Below are 22479 nucleotides of genomic sequence, written 5' to 3'. Positions count from 1 at the left end.
ATTTGAAGAATCTCAAATATAAAATATATTTTGATTTGTTTAACACATTTTTGGTTACTACATGATTCCAATTGTGTTCTTTAATAGTGTTGATGTCTTCACTATTATTCTACAATGTAAAATGTTTTACAAATAAAGAAAAACCCTTGAATGAGTAGGTGTGTCCAAACTTTTGACTGGTAGTGTATAGCTAATATCTGACCCTAGATCAGTGATTTAGAGCCATCAACTACCTGCTCTTCTGTCTTTATCTATAGGTGTGGTACAGGGGTCGCACTCAGGGGGATGAGTGGCTGCTGGCTCAGAGTCATGTGACCTTACAGGAAGTCCACCAGGTGGTGTTAGAGGCCTCGGTGGGCGGAGAGGCGGGGGACATCGCCATCGATGATGTCACCTTCACCGTGGGACCCTGCGCCCCATCAGGTACACTTCATCATAACTTCATTCTGTACACTTAGTAAACTCTTCTTACTGGTGTACTCTGATACAAGTCTTAGCATGCATTTGTTTGTTTGTTTGTGTGACTTTTTATATGTTGATATACCTGTATATCTTTAAGTATATGTTGATATACAGTATATTTTGTATATGTTGATACACTACATGATCAAAAGTATGTGGACACCTGCTCATCGAACATCTCATTCCATTATCATGGGCTTTAATATGGAGTTGGTCCCCTCTTTGCTGCTATAACAACCTCCACTCTTCTGGGAAGGCTTTCCACTAGATGTTGGAACATTGCTGCGGGGACTTGCATCCATTCAGCCACAAGAGCATTAGTGAGGTCGGGCACTGATGTTGGGCAATTAGGCCTGGCTCGCAGTCGGCGTTCCAATTCATCCCAAAGGTGTTCGATGGGTTGTCAGGACTCTGTGCAGGCCAGTCAAGTTCTTCCACACCGATCTCGACAAACCATTTCTGTATGGACCTTGCTTTGTGCATGGGGGCATTGTCATGCTGAAACAGAAAAGGACCTTTCCCAAACTGTTGCCACAAAGTTGGAAGCACAGTATCGTCTAGAATGTCATTGTACGCTGTAGCATTAAGATTTCCCTTCACTGGAACTAAGGAGCCTGAACCATGAAAAACAGCCCCAGACCATTATTCCTCCTCCACCAAACTTACAATTGGCACTATGCTTTCGGGCAGGTAGCGTTCTCCTGGCATATAGTGTATATATGTTGTATATCTTTAAATATGTTTTACCTTCCAGACCTGTGTGACTTTGAGGAGAGCAGTTGTAACTGGCTTCAGCAGGCTGATGATGACGGTGACTGGGTCAGGGGGTCGGGGTCCACCCCTAACCCTAACACCGGTCCGGACTACGACCACACCACCAACACCGCCACTGGACACTACTTCTACCTGCCCTCATCAGGGATTGACCAGCCTGGACAGACAGCCAGGATGGCCTCCCCACTGTTCCCTGCAGGTGAAAGAGATATCCTGCGTCCTGTTTCTCTACCCTTCTGCTCTAAGTGTGCACTTGTTCACTTCACTTCGTGGAACTAAAAGGAAAGGACTAGTGGAAGATTGGTGTAAACCCATGCCAACCCCAATGCTATTCATTGCATGGGGAAGAGTGTACAAGTGCACACTTTGAGAGAATTGGAATGCAATCATAGACTGGCAGCAATCTACTACAGATGACAGAGGTTTTGTCTCAAACCATACCCTATTATTTCACTCACGTATAGTGTACTACCTTTGAGCAGATCCCTATGGAACACTGAATAAGGATGTGTTACCTGTCTGTCTGTTTGTGGTGTAGGTAAAGGGGTGTGTCTTCAGCTGTGGTACCACATGTCCGGGAGGGGCATGGGGACGCTGAATGTGTACCAGTGGAGTGAACAAGGGAGCCAGGTAAAGCTGCTGTCCCACTCAGAGGACCAGGGGGCTCTGTGGAGGTTTGCCCAGGCAACGCTGCAGCTGGACAGGGAAGATTACAGGGTGAGCCCATCTTGACGCTGTGGGATGCCATCCTAGACCAAACACACTGATGATTGCTATGCGTCGAAACACAATGGTTTTAGTTTCTATTCCCATCCTCCTCCAGCATAACACATCCTGCAAATTATCCTGGTTATCCAATCCAATATTTTTTAGTAGAATTGATTTGTTGAGTCATTAAGGCTCAGATTAATAGAAATGGTCCTTGCTGCATCCATATAACTATATCAGGGGTTTTCAATCCTCTCCTCTGGGACCCCCAGCCATTCCATGTATTTGAACTATTCCACAGCTAGCACACCTGATTCAACTTGTCAACTAATGAACAAAGATAGTGCCAAAGGAGAAGGGCAACATCTTACGAGCTCCAACCCAACTTTTCTATTTAGTGGCTTTTTTCATGTTTACCTTTACTTTTCTTGTACAGAAGGTTCATACTATTATCAAATATGACCGCCAAGCACTTCTGGAAATCAGATCGACAGTTAGTAACCTTGATTTTGACTTCAAATACGACTTCAACTGTTCCCCTGTTCATACCGGACCCTACTCCTTTGTTCCATGGGATACCAAAAGGCCGGAGGCATAAACGCAGGAGACGAGGTGGAGTCCTAGTCAAATTGAGGTCGAAGAGGAAACCGAACGGTGCTCCCCTCCGTTCTATTGGCAAATGTCCAGTCACTCCGAGAACAAGATGGATGAGCTTCATTCGAGAGTCTCCTATAATAGAGACTTGAAAAGCTGCAATTTAATATGTCTTACTGAAACATGGCTGGATGATGACGCTATGCTCGTAGTACTCTGTGGATTCTCCATGCAGTGGCAGGATCGGACGGCGGCATCGGGGAAAATGAAAGGAGGCAGTGTGTGTTTTTCATAAATAACAACTGGTGTGCTGCTTCAAGTGTGAAGGAAATCTCTAGCTTTTTCTCACCTGATATAGAACGAGCTCCAGACCCTTTTATCTACCAAGAGAGTTCTCATCCGTAACTATCACAGCTGTCTACATTCCTCCTCAGGCCAACACCACCCTGGCAATCAACGAACTGTATGGGGCCATAAACAAACAAGAAACCGCTCATCCAGAGGCAGCACTTCTACCAACATGTCTCCTGCGCCACTAGGGGCGCTAAACCTCTAGACCACTTGTAATCTACCCCTAGAAACGCATACAAGGCACACCCTCGTCCTCTCTTCGGCAAGTATGACCATGACTCCATTCTCCTGCATCCTGTTTACAAACAAAACAGGATGCCCACAGTGACTATAAGAACGCATCCCAACCAAAAACCATGGATTACAAGCAACATCCGCACTGGGCTAAAGAGCTACTGCTTACAAAGAATGGGACACAGACATGGACACATACAAGAAATCCCACTACGACCTCCGACGAGACATCAAACATGCAAAAGGACAATATAGGAGGAAAGTGGAATCCCATTTAACCGGCTACGATGCTTGTCGTAATTGGCAGGGCTTGCAGACGATAACAGATTACAAAGGGAAACCCAGCCATGAGCTGCCCAGCAACACAGAACTCCCAAACAAGTGAAATACCTTTTATGCTCACTTCAAGGAATATAACACTGTGCCTCGCGTGAAAGCCCCTGCTTTTCCGGATGACTATGTGATCTCGCTATCCGTAGCCGAAGTGAGCAAAATGTTTAAACAATTACAAGGCAGAAGGAATACCAGGGTGCGTTCTCAAAGCAGACCAGCTGGCAGGTGTCTTCACAGGTGTCTTCATGGACATTTTCAATCTCTCCTTGTCCCAGTCTGTAATCCCAACATGTTTCAAGCTGACCACCATTGCCCCTGTCCCCAAGAGCTCCAAGGTAATTAGCCTAAATGTAATTATGAAGTGCTTTGAAAGGCTGGTCATGACACACATCAACACCATCATCCCAGACACCCTAGACCCACTCCAATTCGCATACCGCCCCAAAAGATCCAAAAATGACTCAATCTGAATTGCACTTCACACTGCCCTCTCCCACCTGTACAAGAGGGGAAATAGCTATGTGAGAATTCTGTTCATAGACTACAGCTCAGAGGTCAACACCATAGTCCCCTACAAGTTCATCACCAAGCTAGGGACCCTGGGACTGAACCCCTCCCTCTGCAACTGGATCCTGGACTTCCTGACGGGTCAGCCCCAGGTGGTGAGGGTAGGCAACAACATCTCCGCCTCACTGACCCTCAACACAGGGGCCCTTCAGGGGTGTGTGCTTAGTCCTCTCCTGTATTCCCTGTTCATCCACAACTGCAATGCTGCGCACGACTCCCAACACAATCATCAAGATTTCTGACGACATGACGGTGGTAGGCCTGATCACCGACTGCGATGAGTCAACCTACAGGGAGGAGTTCAGAGACCAGGACAACATCATCTCCCTCAATGTCAGTAAGACCAAGGAGCTGATCGTGGACTATAGGAGAAAGAGGGGAGAGCACGCCCCCATCCACATCTATGGGGCTGTTGTGGAGCGGGTCGAGAGCTTTAAGTTCCTTGGCGTCCACATCGCTAAGGACTTAACATGGTCCACACACCCTCACAGTTGTGAAGAGGGCTCGGCAGCACCTTTTCCCCCTCAGGAGGCTGAAAAGATTTGGCATGGGCCCTCAGATCCTCAAAATGTTCTACAGCTGCACCATCGAGAGCATCTTGACTGGTTGCATCACCGCTTGGTATGGCAATTTCACCACCCTTGACCGCAAAGCGCTACTAAGAGTGGTGCGGACAGCCCAGTACATCACTGGGGCCGAGCTCCCTGCCATCCAGGACCTCTATATCAGGCGGTGAAAAAAATTGCCAAAGACTCCAGCCACCCAAGCCATAGACTGTTCACTCTGCTACCACCGGCAAACGGTACCAGAGCATCGGCTCTCGGACCAACAGTCTCAGAGACAGCTTCTACCCTCAAGCCATAAGACTGCTAAATAGCCAGACTGCTAAATAGTCAATAGTCAATTAATGGTACCCGAACTATATGCACTGACTCCATCTTGCACTGACCCTACGCACACTCGCTAGACTTTATTTACATACCATATATGTGACCAACCGCCTCGATTTGGTCCTATGTAGCAACATTTGAAATTGCGTTTTTTACATTGGATATAAGTAGAGACTCAGAGCTACAACATGGTATATCATACACTGCAGTTGAGGAACAATTAAGTAATTATGCTTTGAAAGTTGATAAACTTGTAACCCCACTTTTGAGAAAATGGCCCTTGAATGTTTTGGGATACCTACTGGAGAGCTGTTCTGAGTCTACACCTATTCAGCATCGTTCACACCCTCTTAAGCCTTAGCCCCACCCACCTCTTTAAGGATTCACATGAGGCCATGTGCTAAACAGAGTGAGTAAGGTACTGTATTAAACAACCAAAGATTTCAAGACTAAAAGTGCTAAAAGTAGTAGCCTATAATAAGGAAAAACTCCAGGTAAAAATACACTTTCTCTAGTCCTTGGACTATAGCCTAATCTGATTTTGAAAGTGTCCAGATAAAAATATTGTATAAATATTTTATAATTATTAGGTGATGCTTACCCAAAAACAAATGTTAAATTGATGAGTCATGTGAAAGAAATGCTATAACCACCCCCCAGCCACATCTAGATAAGTGGATGGGTCACTGTTGTCTAGACATGTACACATGTTCATGAAATACAATAGATTGCCGTAATCACCGCTAGACACACCTGGCTAACTTGATGGGGCATCTAACCATCGGGCGAAGTGGAGTCTTTTGTTTAGACATGTAGCTAGCTAGCTAAACAATGAACCATATTCCCAACCCATAGCTACAGTACAAAAAAATTGTCATAACTAGCCACCATGTGTGAAATGCTGGACTATGAATAGCTAAAGCTAACCAACTACGTTCAATGTTAGCTAGCTAGCTAACATTAGCCTATAACTAGCAATACAAATGGCTTTCTGAGTTTCAAATAATATTACTACACAGATCATACAAGTAACGTTAGCTAGCGAGCCAGCAAGCTAACGTTCGCTAGCTAGCGAACAGTACGCTTTAACTTACAATGAAAACGACTTTCTGACAAAATTAGAAACATACACTACCAGTCAAAAGTTTGGACACACCTACTCATTCAAGGGTTTTTCTTTATTTTTACAATTGTTTACATTGTAGAATAATATTGAAGACATCACAACTATGAAATAACATATATGGAATCATGTAGTAACCCAAAAAGTGTTAAACAAATCAAAATATATGTTATATTTGAGATTCTTCAAATAGCCACCCTTTCCCTTGATGATAGCTTTGCACACTCTTGGCATTCTCTCAACCAGCTTCATGAGGTAGTCACCTGGAACGCATTTCAATTTACAGGTGCCTTGTTATAATATTATTATGTGTTATAATTATATACTCTTGGCATTATATCTTTCAAAAAGACTGCGGTAGCAAGGATTATCTACACTTACTGAGCAGCTCATGTTACAGAAGCGTGCTACATGGCAGACCAATCCGAACTCACCTCTCTGCAAAATGATGTTCAAATGCCTCTCCTGTGAAGTAGTGACGTGCGACATACAGTTGAAGTCGGAAGTTTACATACACTTAGGTTGGAGTCAATAAAACTCGCTTTTCAACCACTCCACACATTTCTTGTTAACAAACTATAGTTTTGGCAAGTCGCTTAGGACATCTACTTTGTGCATGACACAAGTAATTATTCCAACAATTGTTTACAGACAGATTATTTCACTTATAATTCACTGTAACACAATTCCAGTGGGTCAGAAGTTTACATACACTAAATTGACTGTGCCTTTAAACAGCTTGGAAAATTCCAGAAAATGATGTCATGGCTTTAGAAGCTACTGATAGGCTAATTGACATCATTTGAGTCAATTGGAGGTCTACCTGTGGATGTATTTCAAGGCCTACAGTGAGGGAAAAAAGAACAGTGAGAGACAGAATAACAACAAAAAAATCCAGAAAAACGCATGTCAAAAATGTTATAAATTTATTTGCATTTTAATGAGGGAAATAAGTATTTAACCCTTCTGCAAAACATGACTTAGTACTTGGTCGCAAAACCCTTGTTGGCAATCACAGAGGTCAGACGTTTCTTGTAGTTGGCCACCAGGTTTGCACACATCTCAGGAGGGATTTTGTCCCACTCCTCTTTGCAGATCTTTTCCAAGTCATTAAGGTTTCGAGGCTGACGTTTGGCAACTCTAACCTTCAGCTCCCTCCACAGATTTTCTATGGGATTAAGGTCTGGAGACTGGCTAGGCTACTCCAGGACCTTAATGTGCTTCTTCTTGAGCCACTCCTTTGTTGCCTTGGCCGTGTGTTTTGGGTCATTGTCATGCTGGAATACCCATCCACGACCAATTTTCAATGCCCTGGCTGAGGGAAGGAGGTTCTCACCCAAGATTTGACGGTACATGGCCCCGTCCATCGTCCCTTTGATGCGGTGAAGTTGTTCTGTCCCCTTAGCAGAAAAACACCCCCAAAGTATAATGTTTCCACCTCCATGTTTGACGGTGGGGATGGTGTTCTTGGGGTCATAGGCAGCATTCTTCCTCCTCCAAACATGGCGAGTTGAGTTGATGCCAAAGAGCTCGATTCTGGTCTCATCTGACCACAACACTTTCAGCCAGTTCTCCTCTGAATCATTCAGATGTTCATTGGCAAACATCAAACGGGCTGTATATGTTCTTTCTTGAGCAGGGGGACCTTGCGGGCGCTGCAGGATTTCAGTCCTTCACGGCGTAGTGTGTTACCAATTGTTTACTTCGTGACTATGGTCCCAGCTACCTTGAGATCATTGACAAGATCCTCCCGTGTAGTTCTGGGCTGATTCCTCACCGTTCTCATGATCATTGCAACTCCACGAGGTGAGATCTTGCATGGAGCCCCAGGCCGAGGGAGATTGACAGTTATTTTGTGTTTCTTCCATTTGCGAATAATCGCACCAACTGTTGTCACCTTCTCACCAAGCTGCTTGGCGATGGTCTTGTAGCCCATTCCAGCCTTGTGTAGGTCTACAATCTTGTCCCTGACATCCTTGGAGAGCTCTTTGGTCTTGGCCATGGTGGAGAGTTTGGAATGTGATTGATTGATTGCTTCTGTGGACAGGTGTCTTTTATACAGGTAACAAGCTGAGATTAGGAGCACTCCCTTTAAGAGTGTGCTCCTAATCTCAGCTCGTTACCTGTATAAAAGACACCTGGGAGCCAGAAATCTTTCTGATTGAGAGGGGGTCAAATACTTATTTCCCTCATTAAAATGCAAATCAATTTATAAAATTTTTGACATGCGTTTTTCTGTCTCTCACTGTTCAAATAAACCTACCATTAAAATTATAGACTGATCATTTCTTTGTCAGTGGGCGAACGTACAAAATCAGCAGGGGATCAAATACTTTTTTCCCTCACTGTACCTTCAAACTAATTGCCTCTTGCTTGTCATCATGGGAAAATCAAAAGAAATTAGCCAAGACCTCAGAAAAAAATGGTAGACCTCCACAACTCTGGTTCATCCTTGGGAGCAATTTCCAAACACCTGAAGGTACCACGTTCATCTGTACAAACAATAGTACGCAAGTATAAACTGTTCTGTCTCCTAGAGATGAATGTACTTTGGTGCGAAAAGTGCAAATCAATCCCAGAACAACAGCAAAGGACCTTGTGAAGATGCTGGAGGAAACAGGTACAAAAGTATCTCTATCCACAGTAAAACAAGTCCTATATCAACATAACCTGAAAGGCCGCTCAGCAAGGAAGAAGCCACTGCTCCAAAACCGCCATAAAAAAGCCTGACTACGGTTTGCAACTGCACATGGGACAAAGATCATACTTTTTGGAGAAATGTCCTCTGGTCTGATGAAACAAAAATAGAACTGTTTGGCCATAATGACCATCGTTATGTTTGGAGGAAAAAGGGGTCTGCTTGCAAGCCGAAGAACACAATCCCAACCGTGAAGCACGGGGGTGGCAGCTTCATGCTTTGGGGGTGCTTTGCTGCAGGAGGGACTGGTGCACTTCACAAAATAGATGGCATCATGAGGAAGGAACATTATGTGGATATAATGAAGCAACATCTGAAGACATCAGTGAGGAAGTTAAAGCTTGGTCGCAAATAGGTCTTCCAAATGGACAATGACCCCAAGCATACTTCCATAGTTGTGGCAAAATTGCTTAAAAACAACAAAGTCAAGGTATTGGAGTGGCCATCACAAAGCCCTGACCTCAATCCTATAGAACATTTGTGGGCAGAACTGAAAAAGTGTGTGCGAGCAAGGAGGCTACAAACCTGACTCAGTTACACGAGCTCTGTCAAGAGGAATGGGCCAAAATTCACCCAACTTATTGTGGGAAGCTTGTGGAAGGCTAACTGAAATGTTTGACCCAAGTTAAACAATTTAAAGGCAATGCTACCAAATACTATTTGAGTGTATGTAAACTTCTGACCCACTGGGAATGTGATGAAAGAAATAAAAGCTGAAATAAATCACTATTATTCTGACATTTCACATTCTTAAAATAAAGTGGTGATCCTAACTGACCTAAGACAGGGAATTTTACTAGGACTAAATGTCAGGAATTGTGAAAAACTGAGTTTAAATGTATTTGGCTAAGGTGTATGTAAACTTACGACTTCAACTGTATGCCTAGCTTCTTGAAACGGGTCACATATACACACTAACTCACACTAAACTGTCACTCCCACACAAATCCCTCACACATTCAAACACTACATACACACGCACACGCACACACACACACATATACAGTGGGGAAAATAAGTATTTAGTCAGCCACCAATTGCGCAAGTTCTCCCACTTAAAAAGATGAGAGAGGCTTGTAATTTTCATCATAGGTACACGTCAACTATGACAGACAAAATGAGAAAAAAAAATCCAGAAAATCACATTGTATGATTTTTTATGAATTTATTTGCAAATTATGGTGGAAAATAAGTATTTGGTCAATAACAAAATTTTCTCAATACTTTGTTATATGCCCTTTGTTGGCAATGACACAGGTCAAACGTTTTCTGTAAGTCTTCACAAGGTTTTCACACACTGTTGCTGGTATTTTGGCCCATTCCTCCATGCAGATCTCCTCTAGAGCAGTGATGTTTTGGGGCTGTCGCTGGGCAACACGGACTTTCAACTCCCTCCAAAGATTTTCTATGGGGTTGAGATCTGGAGACTGGCTAGGCTACTCCAGGACCTTGAAATGCTTCTTACGAAGCCACTCCTTCGTTGCCCGGGCGGTGTGTTTGGGATCATTGTCATACTGAAAGACCCAGCCACGTTTCATCTTCAATGCCCTTGCTCATGGAAGGAGGTTTTCACTCAAAATCTCACGATACATGGCCCCATTCATTCTTTCCTTTACACGGATCAGTCGTCCTGGTCCCTTTGCAGAAAAACAGCCCCAAAGCATGATGTTTCCACCCCCATGCTTCACAGTAGGTATGGTGTTCTTTGGATGTAACTCAGCATTCTTTGTCCTCCAAACACGACGAGTTGAGTTTTTACCAAAAAGTTATATTTAGGTTTCATCTGACCATATGACATTCTCCCAATCCTCTTCTGGATCCAAATGCACTCTAGCAAACTTCAGACGGGCCTGGACATGTACTGGCTTAAGCAGGGGGACACGTCTGGCACTGCAGGATTTCAGTCCCTGGCGGCGTAGTGTGTTACTGATGGTAGGCTTTGTTACTTTGGTCCCAGCTCTCTGCAGGTCATTCACTAGGTCCCCCCGTGTGGTTCTGGGATTTTTTTGAATGATCTTTTTGACCCCACGGGGTGAGATCTTGCGTGGAGCCCCAGATCGAGGGAGATTATCAGTGGTCTTGTATGTCTTCCATTTCCTAATAATTGCTCCCACAGTTGATTTCTTCAAACCAAGCTGCTTACCTATTGCAGATTCAGTCTTCCCAGCCTGGTGCGGGTCTACAATTTTGTTTCTGGTGTCCTTTGACAGCTCTTTGGTCTTGGCCATAGTGGAGTTTGGAGTGTGAATGTTTGAGGTTGTGGGCAGGTGTCTTTTATACTGATAACAAGTTCAAACAGGTGCCGTTAATACAGGTAACGAGTGGAGGACAGAGGAGCCTCTTAAAGAAGAAGTTACAGGTCTGTGAGAGCCAGAAATCTTGCTTGTTTGTAGGTGACCAAATACTTATTTTCCACCATAATTTGCAAATAAATTCATAAAAAATCATACAATGTGATTTTCTGGAGAAAAAATAATCTCAATTTGTCTGTCATAGTTGACGTGTACCTATGATGAAAATTACAGGCCTCTCTCATCTTTTTAAGTGGGAGAACTTGCACAATTGGTGGCTGACTAAATACTTTTTTTACCCACTGTAACACACACACACATACCGACACTACAAAACAAACATACATACACAAACGCACACTCACACACACTCACTTTTACACTCATAATTTGCTGCTCAAGTACCTTGTACCTCTGCACATTGGTCTGGTACTGGTACTCCCTGTGTATTTGTATTTATTATGGATCCCCATTAGCATTTACTCTTCATGGGGTCCAGCAAGATTAAGGCAGTTATACAATTTGAAAAACATTAAGTATGTGCCCTCAGGCCCCTACTCTACTACTACATATCTACAACACAAAATCCATATGTACGTGTGTATAGTGGGTATGTTATTGTGTGTGTGTATGCATGTGTCTGTGCCTATGTTTGTGTTGCTTCACAGGCCCCGCTGTTCCATAAGGTGTATTTTTATCTGTTTTTTAAATCTAATTTTACTGCTTGCATGAGTTACTTGATGTGGAATAGAGTTCCATGTAGTCATGGCGCTATGTAGTACTGTGCGCCTCCCATAGACTGTTCTGGATTTGGGGACTGTGAAGACCGCTCTGGTAGCATGTCTTGTGTGGTATGCATGGGTGTACGAGCTGTGTGCCAGTAGTTCAAACATACAGCTCGGTGCATTCAACATCTCAAAACCTCTCACAAATACAAGTAGTGATGAAGTCAATCTCTCCTCCACTTTGAGCCAGGAGAGATTGACATGCATATTATTAATGTTAGCTCTCTGTGTACATCCAAGGGCCAGCTGTGCTGCCCTGTTCTGAGCCAATTGCAATTTTCCTAAGTCCCTCTTTGTGGCACCTGACCACACGACTGAACAGTAGTCCAGGTGCAACAAAACTAGGGCCTGTAGGACCTGCCTTTTTGATAGTGCTGTTAAGAAGGCAGAGGAGCGCTTTATTATGGACAGACTTCTCCCCATCTTAGCTACTGTTGTATCAATATGTTTTGACCATGACAGTTTAAAATCCTCAATTTCCACATTATTCATTACAAGATTTAGTTGAGGTTTAGGGTTTAGTGAATGATTTGTCCCAAATACAATGCTTTTAGTTTTTGATATATTTAGGACTAACCTATTCCTTGCCACCCATTCTGAAACTAACTGCAGCTCTTTGCTAAGTGTTGCAGTCATTTCAGTCGCTGTAGTAGCTGACGTGTATAGTGTTGAGTCATCTGCATACATCGACACACTGGTTCTACTCAAAGCCAGTGGCATGTCGTTAGTAAAGATTTAAAAAAGTAAGGGGCCTAGATAGCTGCCCTGGGGAATTCCTGATTCTACCTGGATTATGTTGGAGAGGATTCCATTAAAGAACACCCTCTGTGTTCTGTTAGACAGGTAACTCTTTATCCACAATATAGCAGGGGGTATGAAGCCATAACACACACGTTGTTTCAGCAGCAGACGATGATCGATAATGTCAAAAAGCCGCACTGAAGTCTAACAAAACAGCCCCCACAATCTTAAATTTCTCTCTGCCAATCATCAGTCATTTGTGTAAGGGCTGTGCTTGTTCCCAATAAGTGTGCTGAAAGTCTGTTGTCAATTTGTTTACTGTAAAATAGCATTGTATCTGGTAAAACACAATTTTTTCCAAAAGTTTTCTAAGGTTTGGAAACAGGCTGATTGGTCAGCTATTTGAGCCAGTAAAGGTGGCTTTACTATTCTTAGGTAGCTGCATGACTTTTGCTTCCCTCCAGGCCTGAGGGCAAACACTTTCTAGTAGGCTTAAATTGAAAATATGGCAAATAGGAGTGGCAATATTGTCCACTATTATCCTCAGTAATTTTCCATCCAAGTTGTTAGACCCCGGTGGCTTGCCATTGTTGATAGACAACAATAATTATTTAACCTCTTCCACATGGAATAAAAAATTACAATGCTTGTCTTTCATAATTTGGTCAGATATACTTGGGTGTGTAGTGTCAGGGTTTGTTGCTGGCATGTCATGCCTAAGTTTGCTAATCTTGCCAATGAAAAAATCATTAAAGTAGTTGGCAATATCAGTGGGTTTTGTGATGAATGAGCCATCTGATTCATTGAATGATGGAGCTGAGTTTGCCTTTTTCCCAAAAAATTTCATTTAAGGTGCTCCAAAGCTTTTTACTATCATTTTTTGTCATTTATCTTTGTTTCATAGTTTAGTTCATTTTCTTTTATTCAGTTTAGTCACATGATTTCTCAATTTGCAGTACATTTGCCAATCGGTTGTGCAGCTAGACTTATTAGCCATTCCGTTTGCCTAATCCCTCTCAACCATATCATTTTTCAATTCCTCATCAGTCCACGGGGATTTAACAGTTTCTACTGTCATTTTCTTAATGGGTGCATGCTTATAAGTAACTGGGATAAGCACTCATAAATGTGTCAAGTGCAGAGTCTGGTTGCCCTTCATTACACACCACGGACCAACAAATATTCTTAACATCAACAACATAGGAATCAAAACGTATTGCATGACCTCTTATACACTATATTAGGCCCAGCCTTTGGAACTTTGGTTTTCCTATATTGTGATCACTACATCCGATGGATGTGGATACTGCTTTAAAGCAGCATTAGTAAAGATGTGATCAATACATGTTGATGATTTCATTCCTGTGCTGTTTGTAACTACCCTGGTAGGTTGACTGATAGCCTGAACCAGGTTGCAGGCACTAGTTACAGTTTAAAGTTTTCTCTTGAGTGGGCAGCCTGATGAAAGCCAGTCAGTATTTAAATAACCCAGAAAAGATACCTCTCTATTGATATCACATACATTATCAAGCATTTCACACGTTATCCAGATACTGACTGTTAGCTCTTGGTGGTCTATAGCAGCTTCCCACCAGAATGGGCTTTAGGTGAGGCAGATGAACTTGTAGCCACATTACTTCAACGGTATTTAACATGAGATTCTCTCTAAGCTTTACAGAAATGTGGTTCTGAATATAAACGGCAACACCTCCACCTTTGGCATTTCTGTATTTTCTGTAGATCTTATAACCATGTATTGCTACCACTGTATCATCAAAGGTATTATCTAAGTGAGTTTCAGAGATTGTCAGAATATGAATGTCATCTGTTACTAGCAAATGATTGATTTCATGAACCTTCTTTCTTAAGCTACATACAGTGCATTCGGAAAGTATTCAGACCCCTTGACTTTTTCCACATTTTGTTACATTACAGCCTATTTCTAAAATTGATTAAATACATGTTTTTACTCACCAATCTACACACAATACCCCATAAAGACAAAGCGAAAACAGGTTTTTATAAATTTTTGCAAACGTATTACAAATCAAAAACAGAAATACCTTATTTACATAAGTATTCAGACCCTTTGCAATGAGACTCGGAATTGAGCTCAGGTGCATGCTGTTTCCATTGATCATCCTTGAGATGTTTTTACAACTTGATTGGAGTCCAGCTGTAGTAAATTCAATTGATTGGACATGATTTGGAAAGGCACACACCTGTCTATATAAGGTCCCACAGTTGACAGTGCATGTCAGAGCAAAACCCAAGCCATGAGGTCGAAGGAATTGAGAGAGAGTTCTTCTGTGGAGATGGGAGAACCTTCCAGAAGGACAACCACCTCTGCAGCACTCTACCAATCAGGCCATTATGGTAGTGGCCAGATGGAATCCACTCCTCAGTAAAAGGCACATAACAGCCCGCTTGGAGTTTGCCAAAAGGCACCTAAACACTCTCAGACCATGAGAAACAAGATTCTCATGTCTGATGATACCAAGATTGAACTCTTTGGCCTGAATGCCAAGCGTCATGTCTGGAGGAAACCTGACACCATCTCTACGGTGAAGCATAGTGGTGGCAGCATCATGCTTTGGGGATGTTTTTCAGCGGCAGGGACTGGGAGACTAGTCAGGATTGAGGGAAAGATGAACGGAGCAAAGTACAGAGATATCCTTGATGAAAACCTGCTCCAGAGCACTCAGGACCTCCGACTGGGGCGGAGGTTCACCTTCCAACAGGATAACGACCCTAAGCACACAGCCAAGACAACACAGGAGTGGCTTCAGGACAAGTCTCTGAATGTCCTTGAGTGGCCCAGCCAGAGCCCAGACTTGAACCCAATCAAAAATCTCTGGAGAGACCTGAAAATAATTGTGCAGCGACGCTCCCCATGCAACCTAACCGAGCTTGAGAGGATCTGCAGAGAAGAATGGGAGAAACTCCCCAAATACAGGTGTGCCAAGCTTGTAGCATCATACCCAAGAAGACTCAAGGCTGTAATCGCTGCCAAAGGTGCTTCAACAAAGTACTGAGTAAAGGGTCTGAATACTTATGTAAATGTGATATTTCCAGTTTTTTTTTATACATTTGCAAAAAAAATTTGCTTTGTCATTATGGGGTTTTGTGTGTAGATCAATTTTAGAATAAGGCTGTAACATAACAAAATGTGGAAAAAGTCAAGGGGTCTGAATACTTTCCGAATGCACTGTATGTTATAGTGGGCTATTTTTAGCACTTTTCTGGGATGCTTGATTGTTTTATTGCTTTACTGGGAAGCTTAGCAGAGGTAGACATGCTCATGTTATTTATGTTAGTGCAGGGTGAGCTGCACACAGTGGACTTCCTACTAGGGCACACCGCCTGAGTGCTAACAGTATCACTCTGGTTCATAGGCACATTATTACTGCATACAATAGCTGTGGGATCAGCAGAGGCATTCAGGGCAGTAAGAGGGACATAAATTAGGTAACTTTCATTGTGTCTTCCAATGCCCCTGGGATAATGTACATTTGCTGAAGCATTATGACAACTCAGCGACACAATGGTAGGGATTAAATGAGCTGGGCTTGGGTTATTGATAAGTCATTGTCTCAACCAGCCTTATAATGTTGTGAAAGGATCCAGGAACCCAAATGATTTGGGTGGATCCCATCCTCCTTATAATACGATTTGTTTCCAGAAGGTATCAAAATTGTCAATAAATGTTACACCCACAGAGCTGCAATAGTTTCGTAGCCAGTTATGGAGGGCTAAAAGTCTGCTGAACCGTTCAATGCCACGATTTAGGGGGGGCAGAGGGCCAGGTATTATGGGGCATTTGTTGGTGTCAAGTAGTGACCCAATCAGTTCTTTAAAATCCATCTTCAGCTTTTCTGAGCTAAGCTTCATAATGTCAATGGATCCCACATGAACTATGATAGACTCCATTTCTTGATGCGGCTTTAAAATATAGCTCCATATATAGCTCCATTCTTGTGTATTTTATTTTATTCCTCTTGTGTTAGTTACTATTTTATTTTTTATTATAATTCTTTTAACTCTGCATTGTTGGGAAAGGTTCATTACATGCTGACCAGACCGCATGCATGTTGATATTTTCCTTCCACATCAGACAAGATCAGGACACGCAGGTTGAAATATCAAAACAAAATCTGAACCAACTAAATTTATATTAATTTGGGGACAGGTCGAAAAGCATTGAACATTTATGGCAATTTAGCTAGCTAGCATGTTGTTGCTAGCTAATTTGTCCTGGGATATAAACATTGGGTTGTTATTTTACCTGAAATGCACAAGGTCCTCTACTCCAACAATTAATCCACAGATAAAACGGTAAACCAAGTTCAGGCTTCCTTCAGGCTTCTTCTTCTTTGGACTTTATATGTTGGTTGGCAACCAACTTTAAGATGCATTACCACCACTGACTGGAGTGTGGACCTCAGTTCATCTTTCAATCACCCAGGTGGGTATATGCTCCTAAAAACCAATGAGGAGATGGGAGAGGCAGTACTTGCAGCGCGTCAAGCATCACAAATAGAACCAAGTTCTATTTTAGCGCCTGGCCACGCGCGAGCAGTGTGAGTGCAATGATTGAATTACATGTATGTGTACATTTATTTTCCAACGCTCGCGCACGTGACGTGTCCAGTCTGGTCAGCATGTAAGCAAGCATTTCACTGTAAGGTCTACAACAGTTGTATTCGGCGTGTGTGACAAATGCCATTTTATTTTATTTAATCATCAAGCTCTTGAATAGGTGTATCAGGTGAATCAGGTGAGCTATTTCAGGGCTACAACAAAATTGTGAAACGTCTGGAGGTCCACAAGGAGAGGTTTGAAAACCACTGCTGTATATTATGGTGATTATGTTTCTGGTGGTTCTCAAAGCTGTTATGTTGTTGCAGATCATTGTGGAGGGGGTGAAGGGGAGCAGTGATGAGGGGGACATGGCCTTTGATGACATCCTGGTAACCAGCAGCCCCTGTCCTCCACCTGGACACTGTGACTTCCAGACCAACCTGTGTGGCTGGACCAACGTGGCCATGGCAGGGGTGGATGAGGGGGACTGGCTGAGGAGCAGAGGGGCCTCCCTGAACCCCAACACTGGGCCCAGTGTGGACCACACCACCAACTCCTCCCTAGGTGAGCATGGGTCATGTTCAGTACGGCACAACATAGCAAAATATTTTCAAACAGAGAATGAAAATGTGAGTTCTTATTGTTGAAGTAAAGGTATGATTGTCTCTGTGTTTGTGTTACGTGTACCTGTCCTGTGGGAAAAAACGCAGGGGATGTGGCTGACGTGCAAAGGGCTATTTAATTTAATTTCGAATTTGTTAAAATTAGGTTATGGTTAGGGTTAGGACACATGTCAAACAAAAGGCCCGCGGGCTGAATCCGCCCCGTGACACATTTCTATCCGGCCCACACAGTGATTTGGGTTGTCAATTCATTTTGTCCCGCTTCCATACAGCCCACGATGCATTGTCACAACCAACGTGCTGCACGCCAAACGGCAGTGCACTGCCACACACACACCCCTCCTCCCAGACCCACCCACACACGAGCCAGCCAGAGCACTGTATCATATCATCACTAATGGCACTGACCGAATCTTCTACCAGACTGAAAGTTTTAAACGTGTTGTAGGCGAAATGTCCATGCCAAGTTTAGTTTCCAATGGGTTACTACAAAACATAATGGGGCGGTTTCCTGGACACAGATTAAGACTAATCCTGGACTAAAAAGCAAGATAAATGGAAAGAATCTCCATTGAAAGCACTTTTTAGTCCAGTACTAGGCTAGGCTTAATCTGTGTCCGGGAAACCGGCCCTTTGAGTGCACCATACAGCAGATGAGGCTGGTGGGAGGAGCTTTAGGAGGACAGGCTTATTGGAATGGCTGGAATGGAATGAATGGAACAGTATCAAACATATGGAAACCACATGTTTGACTCTGTTCCATTTATTCCATTACAACCATTACCTGTCCTCCTATAGCTCCTCCCACCAGCCTCCACTGCCATACAGCAATGCCGCATTCAACCGCACCGGTGATCCATGCAGTGCAAAAAAATGAAAAACATGTTTTCAGTTAAATGTTACAACAACCTACCTACGTTTTTGTTATTTTGAGTTATTAAATTGTCTTTTATTAGGGTCGCAGCATGTAGCCTAATGCACATCTGCAAGCAGCAAAGGCTGGACACATTTATATTTTTTTAAAAAATATGTGTATAAAATGCTATATACAGCATCCTATGTACATAGGTGGACATTATGAAGGGCCATATTTTTTCTAATAAAACAATGGCCAGTTTGTGTTTTTTCAGTATGGCCCTTGCACTGATTGAGTTTGACACACCTGGGTTAGGGTTAAGGTTAAGGGTTTGGATAAAGGGACAGCCCAACTAACCAAAATATATAACTGACCCTTACCTTAAACCTAACATTAAAGGGATAGTTCAGGATTTTGTCAAGTTCCCTTTATCTACTTCCTCAGAGTCAGATGAACAAGTGGATATCATTTTTATGTATCTGCGTCCAGAATAAAGGAGGTCAGAGGTAGTTTCGCAAGCCAATGCTAACTAGCTTTTGACGCAATGACTAGAAGTCTACATAGACTTCCAGTCATTACGCTAACGCTAGTTAGCAATTGCGCTAACGCTAGTTAGCAACTTCTTTCAAACTGCACGCAGATACATAAAAATGGTATCCACGAGTTAAACTGACTCTTGGGAAGTAGATAAAGGGAACTTGCCAAAATCCAGTACTATCCCTTTAAGGTTAGGGTTAAGGTTCAGTTATATATTTTGGCTATTCTGGCTGTCAATGGGATGCTGGTCAGAAAAGGCTCCTTAGTTGCTCCCTGTCCTGTCTCCTCCCAGGTTACTACCTGTATGTGGACAGTTCTGTGGGCCAATGGGGAGACAGATCCATGCTGTTGAGTGAGATACTGCAGCCGGACAGCAGGGGGTACTGTCTGACATTCTGGTTTCACATGTATGGCCCTCACATCGGGACCCTCAACCTCTACAGCAATGACAGGTGGGTACGATCGTGTTGTCGATGGATGGATGGATGGATGGATGGATGGATGGATGGATGGATGGATGGATGGATGGATGGATGGATGGATGGATGGATGGATGGATGGATGGATGGATGGATGGACAGACAGACAGACAGTTGGGTTGGTGGATGGATGGGAGTATGAATGGGTGGATTGATTGGTTTATTGATTGGTTTATTCTTTCATTCCCCCAGTAAACAGCATGCTAGTGGAGGTGCAGTTGATGTCTTGTGGACGGAGTCAGGCAGCCAGGGAGACGTGTGGTTGGAGGGCAGCGTATATGTGGATTATACACAGCCATTCTGGGTAAGTGTCTACAGTCATAAGTATTAAGTAACTAATTTAACTCTTCAGGGAGGCTTTATATTTTGTGGTTGTTGTAGTGGCCAGGAAACCATACAAGGATCTTCTTAAATGTATATTTGTTTTCTCCAGGACAAAAAAAAACATAATAAAATAGATGCAAATGCTCTATGTGGCTAAGTTAGACTTGCTGCTCTATGTACGTTTTGTTCCTGGTTTGATTAAACATTACTGTACTACTGTATTAGTGTGTGACTACCTGTGTCATAAACCACAATTCCCAATTCCCAGGCTTCCAAGCCAAGTCATGAACAAGACTTGGAAGTATGGTAATGTGAGACTGCTGTGTCACTAATTATACTGTGTATGTCTGTGATTATATAAAGGCTGTGTCCTGTCCCCTCCACAGTTTGTGTTCATGTACTGGAGGGGCCGGGCCCCCGGCGGTGATGTGGCTCTAGATGACATCACCATCCAGCCTGGTCACTGCTACAACACCGTACCCACAGACACTCCAACTCCTACTACAGATAGTAGGCCTCTCTCTGTATTGTACTAGACTGTGCTAGACTGTGCTGTGCTCTACTGCACTGCACTAGGCTGGACTGGACTACACTGCACTGATCTGTATTGTACTGGACTGGGCTGGACTTGTTCTTACTGGGCTGGAATGTCTGATCAATGGTCACTCAGCCCTCAGGTTTAGACTTTTGGCGTAGTCGGCAGGATGGTATTAGGATGAATTTACTAACTACCCCTTTTGACAAGGGTGTTACACTAATGTGCACAATGATACAAACAAATGTACAATGTACACTAACTTTTGAATTCTCTAATGTGTTCTTGTACCTACAGATTCATTGTATGTGTGGTTGGGAGGGGTTTTCTCTCTGCTGGTGCTGACTGTCATCGCCACTGTTCTCTTTGCACTCCAACGGAAACGCTCCACCAAGTATGTCATGATGAGAATGATGATGATGATAAAGTTGGTAATAATGAATTGGTGATGTCTTTGATGATGATTATGATATTTGTGGTTACAATGTAAAATAGATCAAACGATATCTGATCACAACAGATATAATTCAGTGACATCTTCCCCACAGCCTACCTAAACCTCTGGAAAATAATGTCCCTGTTTTCAATCCTAACAACGTAAGTATAATTACATGATTACATAAAATACTGAACACTATCACAAAATCATATTCTATACTGTTGAAAGTTATGACTGTCATTGCCATAATGAAAAAGTGTGTTTGAGAGCCATATTGGCCAAGTTGTGCTCTGTCTAGGACTATATAAAGATACTCAGTTTTTATTTCCAGGGTTTAGAACACGGAAGGGACTCTGACCTGTCATTCTTCAACATCTTGTATGATTCCTCTTCAGACACTGCAGAGTTCAGAGTGGTTACCTCTGATGCTTGAGGAGGAATAACTCCAAACCGTTCTCATAATTGTTCTCATGAGCTCATAACCAAAAAAAGTTACAATGTACACTAGGGACAGCAGTTGAAAATTTGCTGGCTGGCTAAAACCGTCCCTTTTACTGAAACATTGATTCATGTGCGCTATCCCTGTAAAACTTAAAATAAACTCAACTTCAAACTCAAACACTACTAAGCACAGTGTCAACTGAAGTGTATAAGCAACAGTTTGTATCTAACAGTATTCATATTATAGTCTTAGGAAAGCTCTATTGATATATGTTTATTATTTTATGCTCGGGAATTGCATTTACCATAGTGACAATGTTGATAAAGATCAATAGCTATGTTAAAAAGTGATATATTCATAATGACATTACATAAACCAAAAACCAGAAATCTTTGTAGCTGTTTCACTTTACTGTAATAAATGGTTATTTACAAGTTTCTTCTTCAGTCTTTGCCTCTCTAACCTGTAAATAAGACAACCATCTCCTGCCTCATCCCTAGCCCTCTCTCCAAGCACCATCCCCAGCCCTCTCTCCAAGCCCCATCCGCAGCCCTCTCTCCCAGCCCCATCCCCAGTCCCCAGACCTCTCTCCAAGCCCTAGCCCACTATCCATCCATCCCAGGTCCCAGACTCAGTTCAGCCATGCCCTGGCACATCCAGCAGAGACATGGTAGCAAACACCCAGACTTCCTCTGATCGCTGTCTCTCTCTGCCAGACACACTGGCATAACACAGTTTCCCTGGACCCCCGCAATGTCGGATTTCTTGTTAACAAATTATAGTTTAGGCAAGTCAGTTAGGACTATCTACTTTGTGCATGACACAAGTCATTTTTCCAACAATTGTTTACAGACAGATTATTTCACTTATAATTCACTGTATCACAATTCCAGTGTGTCAGAAGTTTACATACACTAAGTTGACTGTGCCTTTAAACAGCTTGGAAAATTCCAGAAAATTATGTCATGGCTTTAGAAGCTTCTGTTAGGCTAATTGATATAATTTGAGTCAATTGGAGGTGTACCTGTGGATGGATTTCAAGGCCTACCTTCAAACTCAGTGCCTCTTTGCTTGAAATCAGGGGGGAAATCAAAAGAAATCAGCCAAGACCT

At 42.9% G+C, this 22479-nt stretch overlaps 1 protein-coding gene across 3 annotated transcripts in view; it reads left to right on the top strand.

The window, feature by feature from the left end:
- si:ch211-106h4.4 (MAM and LDL-receptor class A domain-containing protein 1) overlaps positions 1-21801 on the top strand; it is a 64426-nt gene extending 42625 nt beyond the window's left edge. For all 3 annotated transcript variants that reach the window (XM_045206251.1, XM_045206250.1, XM_045206249.1), the window contains 10 exons: positions 258-423; positions 1217-1435; positions 1775-1953; positions 17459-17696; positions 19441-19600; positions 19820-19931; positions 20338-20461; positions 20784-20880; positions 21035-21083; positions 21257-21801. In XM_045206251.1, coding sequence (XP_045062186.1) covers positions 258-423; positions 1217-1435; positions 1775-1953; positions 17459-17696; positions 19441-19600; positions 19820-19931; positions 20338-20461; positions 20784-20880; positions 21035-21083; positions 21257-21358 — 1446 coding nt within the window. In that variant the 3' untranslated portion in view covers positions 21359-21801. The remainder of the gene's footprint in view (positions 1-257; positions 424-1216; positions 1436-1774; positions 1954-17458; positions 17697-19440; positions 19601-19819; positions 19932-20337; positions 20462-20783; positions 20881-21034; positions 21084-21256) is intronic.
- The last annotated feature ends 678 nt before the right edge of the window (positions 21802-22479 follow it).

This window comes from Coregonus clupeaformis, chromosome 21 (genome assembly GCF_020615455.1).
Source record: "Coregonus clupeaformis isolate EN_2021a chromosome 21, ASM2061545v1, whole genome shotgun sequence".
NCBI classification, from domain to species: Eukaryota; Metazoa; Chordata; class Actinopteri; order Salmoniformes; family Salmonidae; genus Coregonus; species Coregonus clupeaformis.
This window is presented reverse-complemented; position numbering and strand designations above follow the sequence as displayed.